General features: G+C 37.1%; 1 protein-coding gene across 11 annotated transcripts; it reads left to right on the top strand.

Moving 5' to 3' along the window:
• The first annotated feature begins 563 nt into the window (after positions 1 to 563).
• On the top strand, positions 564 to 17423 carry LOC131152962 (pentatricopeptide repeat-containing protein At4g04370). Of its 11 annotated transcripts, none has more exons than XM_058104944.1 (4): positions 564 to 3094; positions 3217 to 3399; positions 8256 to 8314; positions 16933 to 17423. In XM_058104944.1, the coding sequence occupies exon 1, from the start codon at positions 564 to 566 to the stop codon at positions 2973 to 2975; it is 2412 nt and encodes an 803-aa protein (XP_057960927.1). In that variant the 3' UTR covers positions 2976 to 3094; positions 3217 to 3399; positions 8256 to 8314; positions 16933 to 17423. The 11 variants fall into 11 exon arrangements, with proteins under 11 accessions (XP_057960927.1, XP_057960924.1, XP_057960923.1 ...); XM_058104941.1 differs by adding an exon at positions 5473 to 6548 and having other exon boundaries at positions 564 to 3399; XM_058104940.1 differs by adding an exon at positions 5473 to 6548 and having other exon boundaries at positions 564 to 3414.
• Positions 17424 to 21487: the final 4064 nt, after the last annotated feature.

Genomic DNA, 21487 nt, shown 5'->3' with positions numbered 1-21487 from the left:
TAACAATTGTTTGGTTAAATTAAAAAATTAAAATTTACATAATTATATAATAATACAAAAGCATTATTTTATTAGGAAACAAAATTTTTAATGCAATAATAAATTAAAATTATTATAATAATTATTTATTATAATATTTTTAATTTATATATATTTTATATATTTAATATTAAATTATGTTTTCAATTATTATTTGATTCAAGTACAGAAAGTTATATTAAGTTTTTAATTTTGTATTAATTTTATCAATATTAAAAGAAAGTTAATTTTTTAATTTTTAATTATTATTTTTCGTTACTAATTTCCTGTTATCATTTCTAATATAATATTTGTTTATAGTCAAATTTCTTTAATTTTAATATTTTTAACTTTTGAAATTTTAAGAGTTTCATGAATTAATCTTGAAATTTGTCAAAAAGATACAAAATTTTTCTTATATTTTATAAAAAAAGATATATATATTTTTAAGAAAAGATGTATATATCTCTTTGAAATATGTCAAGAGAGTTTTTGTGATTTTTTTTTTATTTTAAAATTTTTTTTAAGGTTGTTGAAACATAATAATGTTAGAATCCATTGCTTCAGTCTCCACGGAAACGAAACGAAACGAAACGAAAACTGGACAACAGAAAACCAGCTGTTATGGTTGCTCCAATCCTCGAACCGCTCCTCGGTGGCTAGTTATGAGCAGGATCAGACCTTCCTTCAGCCCTCCGAAACCATCACTGCCACAGCGCACGCTGCATAAGCTCACCACGGCTACTGCCACGGCCACCGCTACCACCACCAAGTCATTCAACACTATCATCAATCGTCTTTCAGCTGAAGGCGCCCACTATGAAGTTCTTCTCACATACTTATCCATGCTCAACTCCAACACTCCTGCAGATGCCTATACCTTCCCTAGTCTCCTCAAAGCCTGCACTTCCCTCGAGCTACCCAACCACGGCCTTCTGTTACACCAACGCCTAATTGTTAGTGGCTACTCTTTTGATTCCTACATTGGGTCTTCTTTGATCAATTTATATGCGAAATTTGGGCACATCAATCATGCCCGCCAAGTGTTCGACTTGATGCCCCACAGAAATGTTGTTCCTTGGACTGCCATTATTGGCTGTTATTCGCGAGTGGGCGATGTTAGTGTTGCCTTCTCTATGTATGATAGCATGCGACAGGGAGGAGTTCAGCCGAGTTCTGTTACCATCTTGGGCTTGCTTTGTGGAGTTTCGGAGTTGATCCATGTGCAGTGTTTGCATGCTTGTTCAATTCAATATGGTTTTGAGTTTGATATACCTCTGTTGAATTCTTTGTTAAATGTGTACTGTATATGCAGAAGAATTGACGAAGCCAGGAGCTTGTTTGAATCGATGGATCTAAAAGATACAGTTTCGTGGAATTCATTGATCTCCGGGTATGCTCGGATTGGGTGTTTTAGGGAAATAGTTCAGCTTTGGTACAGAATGAGAATTGGAGGTGTGGAGCCTGACAAGCAGACGTTTGGCTCATTGGTGTCTGTGGCTGCAGCAGATTGTCGGCTTGAGGTGGGCAAGTTAGTGCATGGGCTGGTCTTAACAGCCGATTTTGAGTTGGATGCACATGTTGAAGCATCACTCATAGGTATGTACTTAAGATGTGGGAGTGTTGACGATGCATTCCGAATATTCGAACGAGCTCCTGATAAGGATGTGATCTTGTGGACTGCAATGATCTCAGGGCTAGTACAGAATGAATGTGCAGACAAGGCACTAAGAGTTTTCCATTGTATGGTGAAATCTGGCATGATACTATCTACTGCAACCATTGCTAGTTCTCTTGCTGCTTGTGCACAATTGGGTTCCTTCAAAGAAGGAACCTCAATTCATGGCTACATATTAAGGCATAGCATGCTAGTGGATGTTGCTGCCCACAATTCTCTTATTACCATGTATGCAAAGTGTGGTTATTTGGCACAAAGTTGTGTTGTCTTTGATAGGATGCATGAGAGGGACGTGGTTACCTGGAATGCAATAGTTGCTGGTTATGCCCAGAATGGTGACTTGTGTGAGGCTTTGTTCCTCTTCCATGAAATGAGGAAAACCCTTCAAAGACCTGACTCTTTAACTGTTGTTTCTCTTCTCCAAGCTTGTGCTTCCACTGGGGCACTTCATCAGGGGAAGCGCATTCATACTTTTCTGGTTAAAAGTTGTCTTGGACAATGCCTTTTGGTTGACACAGCCTTAGTTGACATGTATTGTAAATGTGGTAACTTAGAAGCTGCTCAGAAGTGTTTTGATGGGATGTCACACCCGGATGTGGTATCATGGAGCGCAATTATTGCAGGATATGGCAATCATGGAAAAGGGGAGACTGCTTTAAAGATATACTCCGAGTTTCTGCAGACAGGTATTAAGCCAAATGATGTCATTTTCCTCTCTGTTCTCTCTGCTTGCAGTCATAATGGACTTGTCCTACAGGGTTTGAGCTTATTCCAGTCTATGACACAAGATTTTGGGATTGAACCAACACTTGAGCACCGTGCTTGCATTGTTGATCTTCTTGCACGAGCTGGAAGAGTACAAGAGGCATTTAAATTCTTCAAGAGGATGTTTCCAGAGCCTGCAATTGATGTTCTAGGCATACTTGTTGATGCTTGTCGAACCAGTGGTAATGAAGAACTTGGGGAGGTTATCACCAGAGAGATCCTCATGTTGAAGCCCGTGAGTGCTGGAAACTATGTGCAACTGGCACATAGCTATGCTTCAATGGGCAGATGGGATGGTGTCGGGAAAGCATTGATGCAAATGAAGTCTCTTGGCTTGAAGAAACTCCCTGGCTGGAGTTCTATTGAGCTACAAGGGATGACTACGACATTCTTTATGGCACACAATTCACATCCTCAATATGAAGACTTCATGCTGGTGTTGAAACTGTTGGGCGGGGAAACGAAAGCAGTGGGCACAAACCTCCAAACCTGCCAAATTCACAATATATCCTGAAAAACATTCTTATTGGGAACTAGGTTCAGCAAGTTAAGAATATTGAATGTATTTCAAGATGTGATTGGCTGTTCTTGAAGAGATGGTAGTGATGGAAAAAGCGTGCATGGGTTGAAGAGGTTCAAGAACTTACTGTTAATGTCGTTCAGATATTTTTGGATGCTTGATGCGGCAATGGACTTGTGATTGTGACAATCTTGGAACTACCATTGAAACTAACTCATGAAGCTTGAATTTGCAGATGGGATGTGTGGCTGAAGCACGAGTCCAATTGAGATTCTTCGACCTAAAAGAATCCGAAGGCTTGAGTTCAATCAAATGAAGGGGGACAAATATGACAGCATTATTTACGGATAACTGTTCACGTACACCCCACGGAAACCTTTGCTGAATGTTTTTGGGCTCTCATATATGCCATATCTAGGTCAGCTAAATAATGGTGAACCCTAAAAACCCATACGTCAAAGCTCATTGAAATTGACTCATGAATCTTGATAGACTGAAAATTTCATACAATACACATGACGCAGCCAAGCTTCAATGTGTAAATGGGACATGTGGCTGAAGCATGAACTGAATGAGATTTCTTGACTTAAAAGATCACTTGGTTTGAGTTCAATCAAATGACAGTGGGACAACTACAACAACATTTTTTACAAGTTATAGTTCACATACACGTCACGGAAAACTTTTGCTGAATGTGTAGGGATCTGAACCCAGAAAATAAAGAAAAATAAATAAAAGAAAAGGAAGAGAAAAGAATGGTGATGGTTTGGTTCAGCACCATACCGTCAACGGTTTTAGGTAATCTCAGAAAACTGTCGACGGTTACAACTACCGAGAGCTATACAAAAGGGAACACAGGGCAAAACCATCGATGGTTTCGCCAAGCTCAGGAAGACTGTCGACAATTACCTGCGGGACAGCCTCTCTATAAATAGGTTTAAGTTCATTCTTTTTAGGAAAAATTCATTTCCTCTCTCTCTTCCAAGGCTTCCCGAGATCTGCCCTTGCTCTTCGAACGTCTCTCTCTCCTCTCTTAGCTTGCCGGATCATTTCCCACAGCGGTTTCGAAAAGTTAGGGTTTCCATCTTCTGAACGTTTTAGGCATATTTTCAGGAACAAGTAAGGGGAATAGATTATGTAAGCTTTTTATTAAATTTGAACTGATTAAACAAAAGTATAAGATTGTAGGGTTAAAGTAAGAGATTTTATGAACGATTTGAACGGTTGAAATTATTATTATTACTTTGAGTTATTAAACATGTTTTGTAAAGGATTAAAGTGAGTAGGGTTGATCATCTCCGTTCTCTTTTAGATATGAATTCCTAGGTTATTATAAACTGGGGAGATGATCATATCCTTATTTTCAGGAATAATGTATTCAAGCATGTTATGGTATATTTTCTACAAGCAGTATAATACAATATGATTAACACTTAAATCATGTGGCATGAGAAAAATTCTTCATAATAAACCGGTTGTGATTACTGTGGTGGATAAACTTATATGTTTGGGTGATATGTGGTTATTCGTGTATATCACAATATAACGTTGGCAGGCATGAGGAGTTTGTTATATTGTCCTTGATATAAATCACAATATAACGTTGGCAGGATATGAGGAGTTCGTTATATTGTCATTTATATAAATGTGGTAAAACGTTGGTAGGCTTGAGGAGTTCGTTTTACTGATTCACTATGAATAGGTCATTGTGAAAGGGTAAAAGTGGAGGTCTGTTGTGAAGTACGTGCTGAGAACAATGGGGAGGGATGCTCAGTACGTAGAGGGAACGATGGGGAGGGATGCCCTGAGAACCACGGGAAGTGAAGTATTTGTGCATTATCCTTTGTGGGTGTGAGTACATGTATGTGAATTTAATGTATTGTGATTGTGGATGTGTTATGGTATTATGTATAATATGTGTTTGCAGATTTCTGTGGTATGATTGATGATATATGTGTGAGTACGGTTTATGAGTGTCCTTACAGTTGTAGTTGATTAACAAACGGTTATATTTTGTATAGTACTGTGGTATTTTATTTGAGGATGTTTAATTATTTTCCGCAGCTTGGATGATATTTATGGTATCAGAGATCTGTGAATGGAACACATAACACTCCGGGCCCCACTCTTGGGTTCGGGGCATTACAAGTGGTATCAGAGTTTTAGGTTGTTAGGTTTTGCAGATTTTAGGGATGAGTAATACCAGAGTATAGGAATGAATGACGAAGAGGAAATGAGTAGATTAGATGTTGAAAGGTTTAGGATTTTGTTTCGTGACTTGGAAGCAGAAATACTTCTACGAATTTTTGTGTTTTTTTTGAAGCAGTTGACGGTTTCAAAAAAGCCATGGCAAGCCATAGACGATTTCATTTCTAAGTTGTTAGACTGACCCTTAAATTGAGAACTTGGACATATATTGGTTTTTAGTTTAAAGTTGCATTGATTAGATTACGATATTGGAATTCTAAATTCATATCTCTTCTATCTTCAGGATGGATCCTAGAGACAAGAGTGTAGATGCCGGAGGGGGTAATAACTTGGGAGCTTCCAGCGAGGATGACATTGATACCTCTATAGTGCTACGAGGTATAGCCCAACAAGTTATGGAAGAGATTAAGCGGGACTCCAAGAGATAGAACTGCCCACCTGTGAACCATGGCTGCTCTATCGAGCAATTTACTCGCCTAAAACCCTCTACTTTTGCGGGAGGTGCTAACCCAATCATGGTTGAGAATTGGGTGCAGGAGATGGAGAAAATACTAACAGTGCTGTGTTGCACTGATGAGGAGAAGGTTCTCTATGCCACCTTTAAGTTGACAGGAGAGGCCGAGCAGTGGTGGCTAGCATTGAAGCTACTGGAGGAGCAGCGGGTAGTACCCGCAGTTATGACCTGGAGTCATTTCAAGAAGGTCTTCTTCAACCAATACTTCCTCGCCACCACCAGAGATGCAAAGGCGAAGGAATTTCTGAACCTGACCTAGAGACACCTCATCGTTCAGCAATACGCTGCTAGGTTCGTGGAGCTGTCTCGCTTCGCCCCATACATGGTCCTAGATGAATCCAAAAAGGCGCGGAGGTTTGAGAGGGGCCTAAAACAGAGGATCCACGAGCAGGTGGTAGTCTTGTAGGTACAGAATTTCTCGGAGCTAGTGGATAAGGCACCGTATTTAGAGTTGAGCTTGTAGAGAGGTGCAGAGATGTCATATTAGAGGAAGAGACCCATGCCTCCTAGCTTTCATGCGGATGTCAGACAAGGTTCATGGAGGGGAGATGGTGATACTGTGGGCCAGAGACCAGATAGGGATGATCGAGGCTATCGGGGTAATTCATCATGCCCTCACTGTGCTAGATGTAATCAGAAGCATTGGGGAGAATGTCGGGGTGGGGGTACTGTGTGCTATTGGTGCGGCAAGTATGGCCATATAGCTCGAGATTGTTGTGAGCTGCCGAACAATACACCCACCTCTGATCAGAACCAGGGGAACAATCAAGCATCTCAAGGTGGCCAGACGCGTATTTATACACTTACCCCGACTGAAGCAGATATTGCTGGTGGCGCGGCAGTAGGTAACGTGTTTATGTTTTGCGGCAAGCAATAGTTTTATTTGATTATGGGGTAACGTAGTTATTCATATCTATGGAGTATATTGAAAATTGTGGTATGAGGTTAGTTATGTAATACCAGAGTTATGTAAAATAATTGGTTAACAAATTTTGAGGACGAAATTTTTATAAGGGGGGAGATTGTAGGGACCTGAACCTAGAAAATAAAGGAAAATAAATAAAAGAAAAGGAAAATAAATGAAAAGGAAGAGAAAAGAATGGAGATGGTTTGGTTCAGCACCAAACCGTCGACGGTTTCAAGCAATCTCAGAAATTTGTCGACGGTTACAACTAGCGAGAGCTATACAAAAGGGAACACAAGGCAAAACTGTCGACGGTTTCGACAAGCTCAGGGAAACCGTCGACTGTTTCCTGTGGGCCAACCTCTCTATAAATACGTTTAAGCTCATTTTTTTTTTAAGAAAAATTCATTTCCTCTCTCTTTTTAAGTTAGGGTTCCTCTCTCTCTCTCTCTCTCTCTCTCTCTCTCTCCTGCGCGCATCTCTCTCTCTTCCAAGGCTTCCCTGGATCCGCCCTTGCTCTCTGAACGTCTCTCTCTCCTCTCTCGGTTTGCCGAATCATTTCTCGCGGCGATTTTGAAAAGTTAGGGTTTCTATCTTCAGAATGTTTTAGGCATATTTTCAGAAATAGGTAAGGGGAATAGATTATGTCAGTTTTTTATTAAATTTGAATCGATTAAATGAAAGTATAAGATTGTAGGGTTAAAGTAAGGGATTTTTTGAACGATTTGAATGGTTAAAATTATTATTATTAGTTTGAGTTATTAAACATGTTTTGTTAAGGATTAAAGTGAGTAGGGTTGATCATCTCCGTTCTCTTTTAGATATGAATTCTTAGGTTAATATAAACTGTAGAGATGATCATATCCTTATTTTCCGGAATAATGTATTCAAGCATATTATGGTATATTTTATACAAGCAGTATATTACAGTGTGGTCACTTAAATCGTGTGGCATGAGAAAAATTCTTCATAATAAACCGGTTGTGATTACTGTGGTGGATAAACTTATATGTTTGGGTTATGTGTGGTTATTCGTGTATATCACAATATAACGTTGGCAGACATGAGGAGTTCGTTATATTGTCCTTGATATAAATCGTAATATAACATTGGCAGGATATGAGAAGTTCGTTATATTATCATTTATATAAATGTGGTAAAACGTTGGCAAGCCTAAGGAATTCGTTTTACTGATTTACTATGAATAGGTCATTGTGAAAGGGTAAAAGTGGAGGTCTGTTGTGAAGTATGTGCTGAGAACGATGGGGAGGGATGCTTAGTACATAGAGGAAATGATGGGTAGGGATGCTCAGTACGTAGAGGGAACGATGGGGAGGGATGCCCTGAGAACCACGGGAAGTGAAGTATTTGTGCATTATCCTTTGTGGGTGTGAGTACATGTATGTGAATTTAATGTATTGTGATTGTGGATGTGTTATGGTATTATGTATAATATGTGTTTGCAGATTTCTGTGGTATGATTGATGATATATGTGTGAGTACAGTTTATGAGTGTCCTTATAGTTATAGTTGATTAACAAACGGTTGTATTTTGGATACACTAAAACTCATGTTAGCCACATAATGGTAATAATCTATTCCGTTTTACTGAGAAGTGTCTCACCCCATTATACAATTCATTTTTCAGGACCTTCTGGTGATCGAGCTTAGCCAGCTCTAGGACAGAGTTGGATAGTTTAGAATAGTGTGAGTGGTTATAAGAATTTGAAGTATTTAAGTTTATGTTTTAAATTCCTGGTTATGTAATATGGATGAATGGATACACCTTTTTGAATGCATAGTATATTACTCTAGTATTTTATTTGGGGATGTTTAATTATTTTCTGCTACTTAAATGATATTTATGGTATCAGAGATCTGTGAATGGAACACATAACACCCCAAGCCCCACTCTCAGATTTTGGACGTTACAGAATGTCTTGGGCCTCCCATATATGGGTTAGATAAATAATTGTAAGCCCTGAAAACCTGAAACTGAAAGCTCATTCTTTGGGAATCTAATGTCAGACTGCATTTATCTGAGTAGGTGCATCTACTGACTACTGGTATTGAAGAGACCATGTAGCATTCTGCTGTTCCTAGAAGCAGCCATAGGCTTGTTGAGCCAATGGACAGAACTTGGGATCTCACTTAATGTTTGTTACATTGGAATGGAATGTTGATTCCAGCATTTTGTTTCCTTGTCTATAGTTGGGGTGAAATTAGAACTGAGAAAATACCTATTTCCCCCAAAAGGTGAGAATGGGCACGCCATCTAAATACTGAGACAATTACCATTCTTTCCTTAAGTTAGACAAGTGGGAAACCATTAACAGACTATCACTCTTGTGTTTGACTATTCTTCTTGTCATCTTCACCTCCTGTTGCTGCTGCCTCACCACTCTTCTCTTCAATTTCTTGTAAGTTTTTTTCTCTTTCTCTAGAACTGAAATTTGCTAATGTTTGACTGATTTTCGAAACCAGGGTTTGTCCATGTGTATGTATGCTGAATTGATGCTGGTTATAGCAGTGGAGCTGATGTGATTCAGTTTGGATAATTGCTTTTCCATAGACATATTTCAACTCATATTTGGTTTGTGACGCCTTATTCTTAGATTTAGTGTAGAGATCTTTCTTTGTTTGGGTGTATCTCTAGTTCCAATTTGGTGGTTGGCTTTTATGGTTCTTGTTTAAGAATTTTTTGGCTATTATAGATTTGGAGGCATCATCTGGATTTTTTAAAGATTAACTGTATCCTTGGTTGTGATCTTCGAGCTCTTTGATCTAGATGCAGATTTTTTTTTTTCAAAAATCTCAATCGACACAGCATGTTTGTGTATAATTGGACACTTTCACTAGCATGTAGGAATGAAAAGATATGGACTTTTTTTGTCTTAAAATATATAGATTATCACACTAACTCCTGTTGGTATCCCCATAAATCACCATTTGCTGTGGCTAAAGCCTGCAGGTTTTGTCACCATCCAATTGGATAAATGAAAGTGAAAAAAAAGAAGAAGAAAGAATTTAGCTTTGCTCCTTTTCCACCAGCACTTTCTGCTAAGCATATATTTTGATTACCTTGTGTTTGTGATTTAGGTTCTTTTTTTCTTTAGATCATTTAATAGAATTTTAGGTATTCTTCTTATTGTTTAAATATGATTGAAGTCTAAATCTGTTTATATTAGACCCTCTTCATAATATTTCACATAGGAATTTTGGATAAAATTTGTTCTATAGATTAAAATTGTATTTTAGCATATTGGATGCTTTCATGTGGTGTAGAATAGGATTTATTCATTGTTATCATGATGTGGAAAAAAAAAAAAGGCATCCTTGGGCCACATGGTGATAAGACCCTAAGGTTTTATTGTGGAGAAATTGGGGAAGTTTTAAGAAGAGAAAATAGGGTTTGATCACCTCGAGGGGATCTGCCTCCAAAGTAGCCAAAAGCTATGAATTATATTATTGCTTGGATGGAAAAGCTCCATACGGTTACGTGTGTATATATATATGTATATATAGGGTAGAGAAACTTACTCCTATTAGGAATGTAAAATATCCCAATCCAAGTCCTTAATGGACTCCATCCCAATTGATTTGGAAATCATAACACATTAAATAAAAATATCAACATTAAATAATCCTAACATTAAATAAAATTTATTGGGAATCATAATAGATTATTAGAAATATCAATTGATTTGGAAATCCTATCATTAAATAGAAAATACCAATTGATTTGGGAATCCTAACATTCTCGCCTCTTTCAAATCAGCCTTGCCCTCAAGTCTAAGCAAACAATAAACTATGGGAATCTCTCCTCCAAGGATTAATAAGTTTCTCAAGTTGCATCATCAAATGGTAAGTGATACCAGTGAACTAAAACTTCTATGATGTCTCGACTTCTATGTTTGACCACCTGATGATTCAAATTAACTTGTAGGTGCAACATCAGGAAAGTAGCGCTACACAGTAACTTGCTCTCCTAACTTCTTTTTGAGGCAAGAGACATGAAAAATTAGATGTACCTTAAAACTTGTTTAGTCAAGATGATAAGCAACATGGCCTATACATATTAGGATCTTGCAAGGCCTATAGAATCAAGGAGACAACTTTATTGAAGAATGAATAGTCATAGATATCTAAGATTTCCTTTTCTCCGTGGTGCTTATCAGCTTGCTGTTTCATACGAGTTTGAGCTGTAATAAGATTTTTCTTGAGGAGCTAAAGAACTTTGTCTCGATCATGTAACTCTTTGTCAATTTGATCAACTCTGGATGATCCAACTGAATACCTAGCAAAAGCAGGAGGAGCTCGATCATAAACAACCTCGGAAGGAGTCAACTTGATGGAGGAATGATAAGTGGTATTATACCACCATTCTGCTCATGGGAGTCATCGCACCCAATCCTTCGGTTTGTCGTTAGCAAGCAACAAAGATAAGTCTCCAAGCACTTGTTTACAACTTCAATTTGCCCATTTGATTGTGGATGATATGCAGTGCTTATATTCAGTTATGTTCCTCGCAAATGAAAAAAATCCTTCCAAAAATTTCTGGTAAAGACTTTGTCACAATCACTAACAAAAGACTGAGGAATTTTGTGTAACTTAACAATATTCTCAACAGAAGTACAAGCAACACTTAGAGCAATATAAGGGTGAGTTATGGCCACAACAAAAAAAATAGTAGACTTACCATGAAAAATGGTAGTTCCTCAATGAAATCCACGGAGATATCGGTTCGAACTTCTAGAATAGGAAGAGGCTATAGAAAGCCTGGACTCATCACAGTTTCCCTTTTCTTTTGTTGACAAACGTCACATTTTGCCATAAACTTTTTACTTTCACCCTTTATTGTCCTCCAGTAAAATTTATGAGAAATGTGCTTGTAGGTTCTAAGAAAACTAGAATGACCTACAGCTGGTGATGTGTGTCATTCTTGCAGTATGGTTTGCTTGTGGGCTAAATTAGGCACTAATAAAATCCTCCCTTTTTATAGTAAGTTTAAAGAGTCCCAAAGGTAAGGAGGGACTGAACTATTTTTTTAGCTTTTGGATAATACTCTGTTCAAGAGTAGTACATGCAAGTATAGTAATAGCTATGCATTCAACTTGTTTAGGAAGTTTTGAGAGTGCATCTGCCACCACATTCTCAGTCCCTTTCTTGTAAATAATTGCATAATCATAGCCCAACAACTTAGTGACCCACTTATGTTGTTCCATGGAAGAGATTTATTGCTCCAAATAGTACTTCAGACTCTTTTGAGTAGTTCGAATTTGGAAATGCCGACCAATTATATATAGTCCCTACTTTGTAACTACATGCACTATGACTAGCATCTTTTTGTCATAAACAAACATACTGATGTGGGATGGAGAAAGAGCCTTAATGGTAAAAGCAATGGGGCGTCTGTCTTGCATTAATACTGCACCAATGCCAATTCCTAATGCATCAGACTCAATGATGGACATCTTGCTAAGATTTGGCAGGGCAAGAACTGGTCTGGTGGATTGTTCAGCATCATCACTCCATTGGAATGCATCCTTTTTCAGTAGAGCTTTTAGTGGAGCGTTAATATTTCTGTAATCTTTGACAAACTTGTGGTAGTAACTAAAATCCTTACAGAATTTTGATTGTTTATGGAATAGGCCAGTCTATCATCACTTGTATATTAGAAGGGTCAGCTAAAACATCTTGTTGGGAAAAAACAATATGCCCAAGGCATTCCACTTGTGATTAAACAAAACTGCATTTAGATTTCTTGACAAATAGATGATGTTCACGAAGAGTGGTGAGTACAATTTGCAAATGACCTAAATGATCTTCAAGAGATGAGCTATATATCAAGGTATCATAAAAAAAATATGAGAACAAACTTACATAGGTAAGGTCGGAAAATGTCATTCATGAGATTTTGGAAGGTCGAAGGCGCATTGGTTAACCCAAAAGGCATAACCAAGAAGTCATAACGGGCATCATGAGTTCTAAATGTAGTCTTCTAAATATCATCCTTGTGTACCTGAATCTGATGATAGTTTGATCTCAAGTCGATATTGGTGAACTATTGGGCACCTCTCAAATAATCTAACAATTCATCCACAGTAGGGATAGGATATTTATTCTTATAGTGTTCTTGTTTAATGCTTGATAATCAACACACATCCACCAAGATCTATCCTTCTTCTTCACCAACAGGGGAGTCTTCAGGCAGATGTTGGCTATTCAGGATGACTAGAAGGTAGTTCAGAGCTTAGTCAGCTTTGCTGCTTTGTCTTTGTAGACTAGCCAGGGATGTTGGTTAGCCATCTTTGTTATTTCATCTTTATTGTTTCTTTTGTTGTTTAGTACAGTTCTGCTACTATTATGGCTGTTTTTGTTATGAGTCAAGCTTCTTGCTTGACTCCCATGTTTTTCAGTTTTCATAAAATTTGTTCATACCTCTTAAAAAAAAATTAAGATAGGAGAAGAATATGAATTGACACTTGGTTGAATTATGCCTGCAGGTAACATTTCTTTCACTATTTTTCAATTTCTGCTTTTTGAAAATAAGGATAGAAATAAGGACGGACATTAGTAGGGAAACTACTTGGCAATGGAATATGGTGATCATGTGTTCATTGAGGTGGCAATCCCTATGGCTTTGCAAATAGGTCGGAAAATTCTGGAATAAGAGAGTCTGGTCCTTCATCCTGGCTAGATTGATGTTGTAACTCTAGTGCTAGAAGTTCTACCAAACAACCATGTCGCTCCTTTTTAAGGAGCTTCTCTATACAATGACTTGAAACTATAGTGACATTACCACAACATTTGCCTTTAAAAGTCACTCTGGTTATTCATGGTGAACTTCATAACCAATTTAGAGAAATTTTAAGTTATATCACCTAAAGTCCTTAACCATTCAATACCTAAAACCACTTCATACTCTTCTAGTGGCAGCAAAAAAAAAATGAACATATAATTCATGGTTTTGCATAGTAAGTTTAGCCTTCGATCACTTGCTTTGACATGTCAAGGTCCTTTCATCTGAAACCTTCACATCAAACTTTTCACATTGCTCCACAGGATAGGCTAGCTGTTTAGCAGTATTAGTTTTCATGAAATTATTAGTGCTACTCATATAAGTTAAGATAGTAATAGGTTGGCGTTTTAGGAAGCCACTAATTTTCATGGCTTGAATATTAGCATAACCAGCTAAAGCATGAACTCAAGAAGTGATAAATTCATTATTATCATCAGATTCCATGCCTTCTTGATTTGAAGAAGAAAGGTCATTCTCAGCCTCCTTTGGCAAACCTTTCGTCATTCTCTCTTTAAGCTCCTTTTGAGTCAATCATTTGACAAGAGGATCGCGAGTAGGTAGTATGATAGTGCTGCTGACATTCTTCTTGCTAATGGTCTTGTTGGAGAGACGTTCTTCTTCTCCAAACTTCTCTTCTTCTGACCGTGCAAAGGAAACTACAGTAGTTATAGTTCATGGGCAATGTACTTTGTCCTCACACTGAATGTCATGTAGAAGACCTTCAATAAAAGTACCGACGAGTTGGTTTTCATTCCAATCTTTAGTCCTGTTTGATAGCTGCTTAAATTATGTTTAGTGCTCCAAGACAATGCTAGTTTGGCATATTTTAGCAAGCTCTCCATCGATGCTCTCATATCCAGTGGGCCCAAACCAGACAAGTAATCCAGAAACAAATTAGGTCCATGAAGGTATTCCATAACGAGCTTCAAACCATGCATACCATTGAATAGCATCGCCATCTAGACTAATAGAAGCAATCTCAATTTTAAATTCTTCTGCAGTATGGTGAAAGTGAAAGTATTTTTCAGCCCTAGAAACCTAATCGGTAGGGTCATCATTGTCCTACCAAGGAAATTCCACCTTCATATGAGAAGAACCACAGTCACGCTCTCCTTGGTAACCACATTTGCACATGCATGACTGCTCCCTACGTGTAGTTGATGTAGAAGCATCATCTTCTCTTTCTTTGTGAGAAGATGTAATGAGTAGTTTAAAAAGCAATGCTCGGATCTCTTCAAATTGAGACTTAAATATATTGCTGAGTTCAACTTTTAACCTAGCTTGCATCTGGGACTATGCTGAATTTTCTAAGGTCATTGCGTATAAGTGAAAATCAAGAATTCCAAGATCTTGCTTTTGTTAGCAGGTTAACAGCATCCACAAGAATGCCGGTTCTGATACCAAATGATAAGACTCTAGGGTTTATCATGGAGAAATTAGGAAAATTTTAAGAAAGGAAAATAGTAAGAGAAAATAGGGTTTGATCACTTTGAGGGGATTTGCCTCCAAATTAGCCAAAGGCTATGAATTATGTTATTGCTTGGATGGAAAATCCCTCATAGGGTTACATGTATATAGGGTAAGGAAATTTACTTATATTTGGAATGTAAAATATCCCAAACCAAGTCCTTAATAGACTTAATCCCAATTGATTTTGGAATCTTGATACAGTATAAAAATCGCAACATTTAATAATCACAACATTAAATAGATTTCATTAGGAATTATAGTAGATTATTTAGAAATCCCAATTGATTTGGAAATCTTATTATTTAATAAAAAAATCCAAATTGATTTGAGAATCCTAATGCAAGGCTCTTGCTTTGCAAGGTAGGAGGAAGGTCATTGCAGTTTATGCAATTTTACACCTGCTTTAATGCAGAGAGGCTATTTCTTTGGACTCGAACCCGTGACTGGTCTCATAGGAGCAACCTTACCATTGACCCAATGTTATCATCATGTGTTAGAGAAAAATATGTTCTTAGATGCTATAGATTGAGTTGGTCTTTTCAAATATATATTAAAGGCCGTGACTTATAAGCAGGGATTTATGGCTTAACTATAGTGGTCCTACCTGATTAAAATCTGTTGTGACGTGAAGTTTTGCTGCATGTACTATGTAAGCGAGCTTGTAGTTGGCTTTGTTAAACTCTTGTGCGTATGATGTGTACTATAATATCTTGCAAGAGCTGAGCAAATGCATATGCATGTAGTTCACATAATATAGCACATCTAAACTAAGTTTACACTTGCATAATGGATCATTCTTAGTGTCTGAGATGTCAAACGAGCTATCAAAGTTGGTTTTCTAAACAAGACATCCTCAAACTCATTTGGACAAGTTTTTAGCATCATTAGATAGTGTATATTTCATTGGCACTTGTCCTTGCATTAGTTTGCTCTTTAGAGGCTCATTAGTGTGAAAGACCGGGGAATGGTCGATCACTATAGGAGAATGATCCAGACATTCCAGTAGCTAAAATTTTTCACAGACTAGGGGAATGGCTGACCATCAATTCTAGTAGCTTAAATCTTTTCATAGATCAGGTGAATGGTCGACCGTTGTAGGGGAATGGTTGACCATTGAAGGTGTATGGTCGACCATCAGCCTCGAGCAGAAAGCATTAAATGTGCAATAACGGCTAGTTTTCACCTTGTCTCTTCTCCATTAATGCCCAATGGCTATCCAGCCTATTGCTCGTCCTCTCGGCCTTAAATATGAGCCTTTAGCATTCATTGATAATCAATTAAGCACCTTGGTTGTTGAAAACATTTATTGAGCATTCATTTTAGGGTTTCATTTTTGCTCTCAAGCTCTTTTGCTCCTTACTCTAGTTTACTCGTCATTTGCAAAAAGAGAGTAGTGTAAGGTTTAGATTATATCATCAGCTCAAGAAGGAGCATAATCTTGTAATCTTTCCATTTATTGTTTGTGAATCTTGAAGACTCTTGGTGAGCTTTCGTTGAGGTAATTCTTGGTGAACACCGTGGTTGTAAGCTCTTGGTGAGCAACTGCGTTGTGTACCCTTATTGTAAAAGCCTCTCCGGCTTGAAAGGAGATCGTTTAGTGGATTTGGGAATCCTTGAGTTGGTCTCAAGGCGTGGATGTAGGCTTCGTGCCGAACCACGTAAATATCGCCGTGTTAAGCTCTTCTCACCCTATCTCATTTATATTGCTTGCTTGTTATTATTTGCTTTAAATATAAATTGTGATATAATACTCTTCTTGCCAAGATAATTTTGTGATTGTAGAGAATTTTCATATCTGTAAAAAGTGCGAAGAACGTCTATTCACCCCTCCTCTGCACACCCGGGCTGACATGCTCCTATTTTGAGCACATATAATTGTGTTTGCATAGATATAGTTGTCACAATATCGCAATTATCTGGTAGAACTGAAATATTTTTTTATGGGGCTTTTGCTGTGTTCTGTTATTTGCTACTGCTGTATTTTTCTTCTCTCTACTGTTTTTGCCCTTCTGACTGTTTTTTCATTTTTTGGTTATTCCTTTCTTCTCTGCAGCTAGAGCTTTCATACACTGGCTGTATTTTTCTTCTCAGCTGCTGCCAGTAATGGATAATGAGACTGCCAACGCGTCTGTCATGCAGATGGTTAAAGCAGTTCCTTGTGTTTCAAGATGCTTCAAAAAGTGGATGTTCTGATGCGGTGGATGTCCTATTAGTATATGGTGGACAACATACAGTCTTTCAAGACGCAAAGTGGTTAGTTATTGACTAAATTATATTTGGGATTGGCAGCCATAAAACTAGAATCTAAAGATTCTTTGATTAGATTGTTAACTTGGTCTACCAGTAACCAAAAAGCTTAGTGGCCGAGTAATGTGCTATCCATTGGGAATTAATTCGTGGATAAAAGCCTGTCTTCTGCAGATTTATTCTTTAGGTGTACATATTGGTATGAGAATGTAACTTAATCATGGGGGTATGACACATTCCATAATCTCGATTGATCCAATTTCTTTGATAATTTAATTTCCACTTCTCTTTGTTTCTTAATGTTTGTCTTTTGGGTCTATTATGTGTTTACTTTCATGACGATTTTTATTGTTTAATTGACATCTAACCTATTTTTGAAAATGTTCTTTGTGGATCTTTTTGTCGCATTTACACCCCAATTCAGAGTGTCACACCTCACTGTGTTGAAGTGTTCTGAAAGGTTTGAGTATTTTTATTAGTTTTCAGATTAGCATCAATAATTGATTAAAATGGGAAGGAAGAGATTGGCTTCTCGAGGTTTGGCAAAAAAGCATGGCAGGTTTAAAAAATTTCACACATGTCCAGATTTTACAAAAAGATGTGAACCTTTCTTTACATTCCATAAATTTGAGGGAGGCTTGCATCTTTTTATCAAACCTCTAAGGACTCCTTAGGAGATGTTTTACTTTTTTTGAAATTTCAAGAAAGATTTATGCCTTTTTATCAAACCTCAAAGAAGTTTAATGTTTGTTGCCCTAAAAAACGCCCCATGTGTCCCCAATTACTGTCAACTAGTTATCAGTTTTGAGTTTCAAGCGGCTGCTGCTGGAGCTATCAACTGGTTCTCTATTTTTCTTCTCTGCGCTTCTTCCCTGCTGCTACTGTATTTTCCACTGGATATGCAGCAATCTGTTTTTCTCTTTTTACATTCTGTTGTTCCAATAAATATGGTGCTATATTTTACTGTTCCAAGACCCTTCTTAGAATATCCACTCATGGCAGTTTGGGTAAAAATAAAAGATTATGATCCGAAGAAGGAAAAATTCATCTAGGCTCTTCTTGATTTAGCAGTAATGGGAAATATAATATCAACCTTGAGTTCAAACAAGTCATTATGGTGCAGTTTTGAAAAAACTCTTGAGGTTATGTTTGGTTTGCAAAATGCCTATTCTTAAAAATAGATTAGTTATAATTAATTATATATATACATATATATATATATATATATATATATTGTCGTTACCATAAAATAAATAATAAATTGAAACATTTTTTATAAATCAATGACAAGAAATAGGTAAGGAGTAAATATTTTCAGATTCTATTCTTCTATTCTTTTTTTATTACATGTTTGGATGAAATAATAAGAAATATACAAGAAATAGTTATTACTTTCATTTTTAAATTTTCCTTTGTAATCTTATAGTAACTTTGTGGAATTCAAGTCTGGATATTGATGCTCACAGTAAATCTAGGATGAAAACATTTAAACAATAATTTAGAATATGAGAGGTTGCATGGCAAGCAATAGTGGTTTTGGGTGGGATAATGTGAATAATTGTGTGGCATTTTTTTAGAGGCCATCCCTTGAATTAATCTGTCATATATTTAGTTGTAAAAGATATGAGACATGTAAAGTTAGTAAATTTAGATGTTGTAGTTTCTGACTCTATTTGAATTTAAACTTCCAAGCAAGGCCTTTTTTTAAAGAGAAAAATCATGCTGCAATGAACTAGATATTTTAATCCAATAATTTATTTTTCTTTGACTTTCTGCATAAGAAATGTTTAGAGGAAGATAATTTATTTTAGGGTTAGATTAGTAATAAAAAAAATATTATAATATATGAATACTTACAAGTAAAATATGGAGGTAATGATAGACATCCTGAGAATGAGAATGATGGGTGGACTTCTTTTTTCCTTTCTTCCTTCTTGGGACATCATCATCATGTTATCATTGAGAATTTCTTCACAAGAGCAACCTGCATCCCAATGACAATGATTTGTTTTGAGATTATTGAAATAATAGATTGAGTGTCAATTTGTCACAAAATTGGAGATGAGCAATTTTGCTTTGTTGATTTCATTAATCTTTGGAGTGAATGTCTAGGGGAACACTAAAGACTAGAGCAAAGGAGCAAAGGTGGTCGTTAGATAGAAATACTTGATATTGGCAGATTGATCTATCTTTCTTTCTGATGAAAGATGAAGCAGAGGACTGAAAAGGTTGACAATCAAAGTGAAGTTTTTCATTAGCAATTACCCACCTAACTGGAAGGAGTTTTACAAGATATTTCTTGGAAAGTTGTCCAGGACATAGGTACAACTTGGGAGAAACTCGAGGTCACCTGGATGAAGAGAGCATCCTATGAATGAGTCAAAGTAATTATGGTTAAATCAAATGCATGGTTGTAAAGTTTGTAACTCATTTGGTGGTGAATCATAGCTGCAAAGGTGTCACTAACTATTGACATGCTTGCAATTTGCACTTATTGTAAGTGCTTTTAACAACTTAGGATCATCAAGAGGCATGTTGAAATTTGGGTAGGGTAAAATATACAATGTCAACATCAAGTGTTGTTTCTAGAGTTCCAACATGCCTTCTAATATTCTTGGAAATAGGAATCAAGCAAGGCATGCGAGAGACCATTAGTAAACCCTTTCTTGGATGGGGGTAAGGGTAAATTGGACCATACAAAAATGGATATGGGTGAATCTTTGAGCTAATCAATTGCTGAAAATGGATTAGGAAAAAGGGAGTGAAAATATATATATATATATATATATATATATATATATATATATTTTTGGGGTCAGATATAAGGATTTGGAAATTTTTTAAGCTTGTACATATTCCCAAACTTGCTTGGGAGACGTTGGAGTAATGACCTTTTTTGCTATTTAAGCAAGTGTAGAAAAAAATTCTAATGTGAAAATATCGTGGGGATTCAATATGGGAAACAGTGTGACTAGGATCTTACTATTTTATGAGATGTAATTTACTTTATAGAGGAAATTTGACTTATTTGAAAGAAATCTAGGAAAAGAAATAGAAAAGAATGATGTTGAGAGTCTAGAAGGATCTAATGCCATGTACGCAAGGTTATAGCATATTGTGTCACGGTCCGATTATTTTCACACCGTTGTGAAAGAGCCGTGTGGCGCTAGTTAAAGCACTCTTGTTTAACTAGTCAGCCTATCGTTTACCAACATTCATCCACGAAACACTTTCATTAGCATTCAATGAAATGGCAGCGGAAATAGTAAGCATTCATGAAAGCAGTGACAAGCAAGCAATAAACATTGAATCTACGCAATTCATTAACAACACTTCCATTGACATTGTGTGTTTAGCGAGGGAGGCAAGTAAGCTAAACACGTTGACAATAGCTAATGAGTTTTACAATGACTGATGAACACTCACCCTCCCATAAAGAGGTTTTTGTGTAATTATTATAATGGCAATAGGAAACATCAAAGTGACCAAGGAGTCATACTGCCATATTCGACATACAAATAAACTACTAGTAGAAAATAACCCTATACTAGTATTTACATGATGGAAACCCATCTCAAGTACACGAGACAAGCTGTCACAGGCAAGCATAATGTCCTGAACAAGTTTAACTCGTGACATTCTCCCCCACTTATGCTGTCAGCGTCCTCGTAGACTTTGGCAGCAGATGCACTTCAACTTTGTCCATAAACAGTTGCATATCTTCTGCTGAAATCCAGTTGATTTCTTAGTCATCAAGGCATTTCCACTTCATTAGGAACTTTTGCCGCCTCTTCCTTGAGGATATGAACTTTTGGGTTGTAAGGATCTCTTCAACTTCATGTCTATTAGGTGGCACTATCTTCAACTCTGCTCTATTTGACTGGCTTCTGCTCAGATCGTCGGTGTCGGCGTTGAACGGCTTGAGGCAGCAGACATGAAACACATGATGCACTTTCGTTTGGTTGAAGTGCCGCAATCTTCTTCTCCCCTGATTTGCCCACTTCTTCATCTACTTAGAAGCTTTCTCTAGATAGACTCGGGCAAACTCTGCATTCTGTCTCCATTCTCTAGTGAGGTAACAACGACTGTTGGCCTGTAACAATCTCGAAAGGGCTCTTGTTGGTTGTTGAGTTCCTTTGGGCATTGCCATAGAACAGAGTCACATCAAGTAGTTGCACGCCATTCTTCTGGTTGTCGTTCAAAAAATGGCACAAGTACTCTTCTAGTAGCTCTATGAATCTCTTTTTCTGTCCATCTGTCTGTTGGTGAGAACTCGAAGAGATGTCAAGATGTGACCTGAATATCTTGAAAAATTCTGTCAAGAAGTTGTCAGTGAACATTAAGTCTAGGTCACAAATAAT

The sequence above is a fragment of the Malania oleifera genome, chromosome 4 (assembly GCF_029873635.1).
Source record: "Malania oleifera isolate guangnan ecotype guangnan chromosome 4, ASM2987363v1, whole genome shotgun sequence".
Classification (NCBI taxonomy): domain Eukaryota; kingdom Viridiplantae; phylum Streptophyta; class Magnoliopsida; order Santalales; family Ximeniaceae; genus Malania; species Malania oleifera.
The sequence above is the reverse complement of the archived record's forward strand: the minus strand, read 5'-3'. Positions and strand labels throughout refer to the sequence as shown.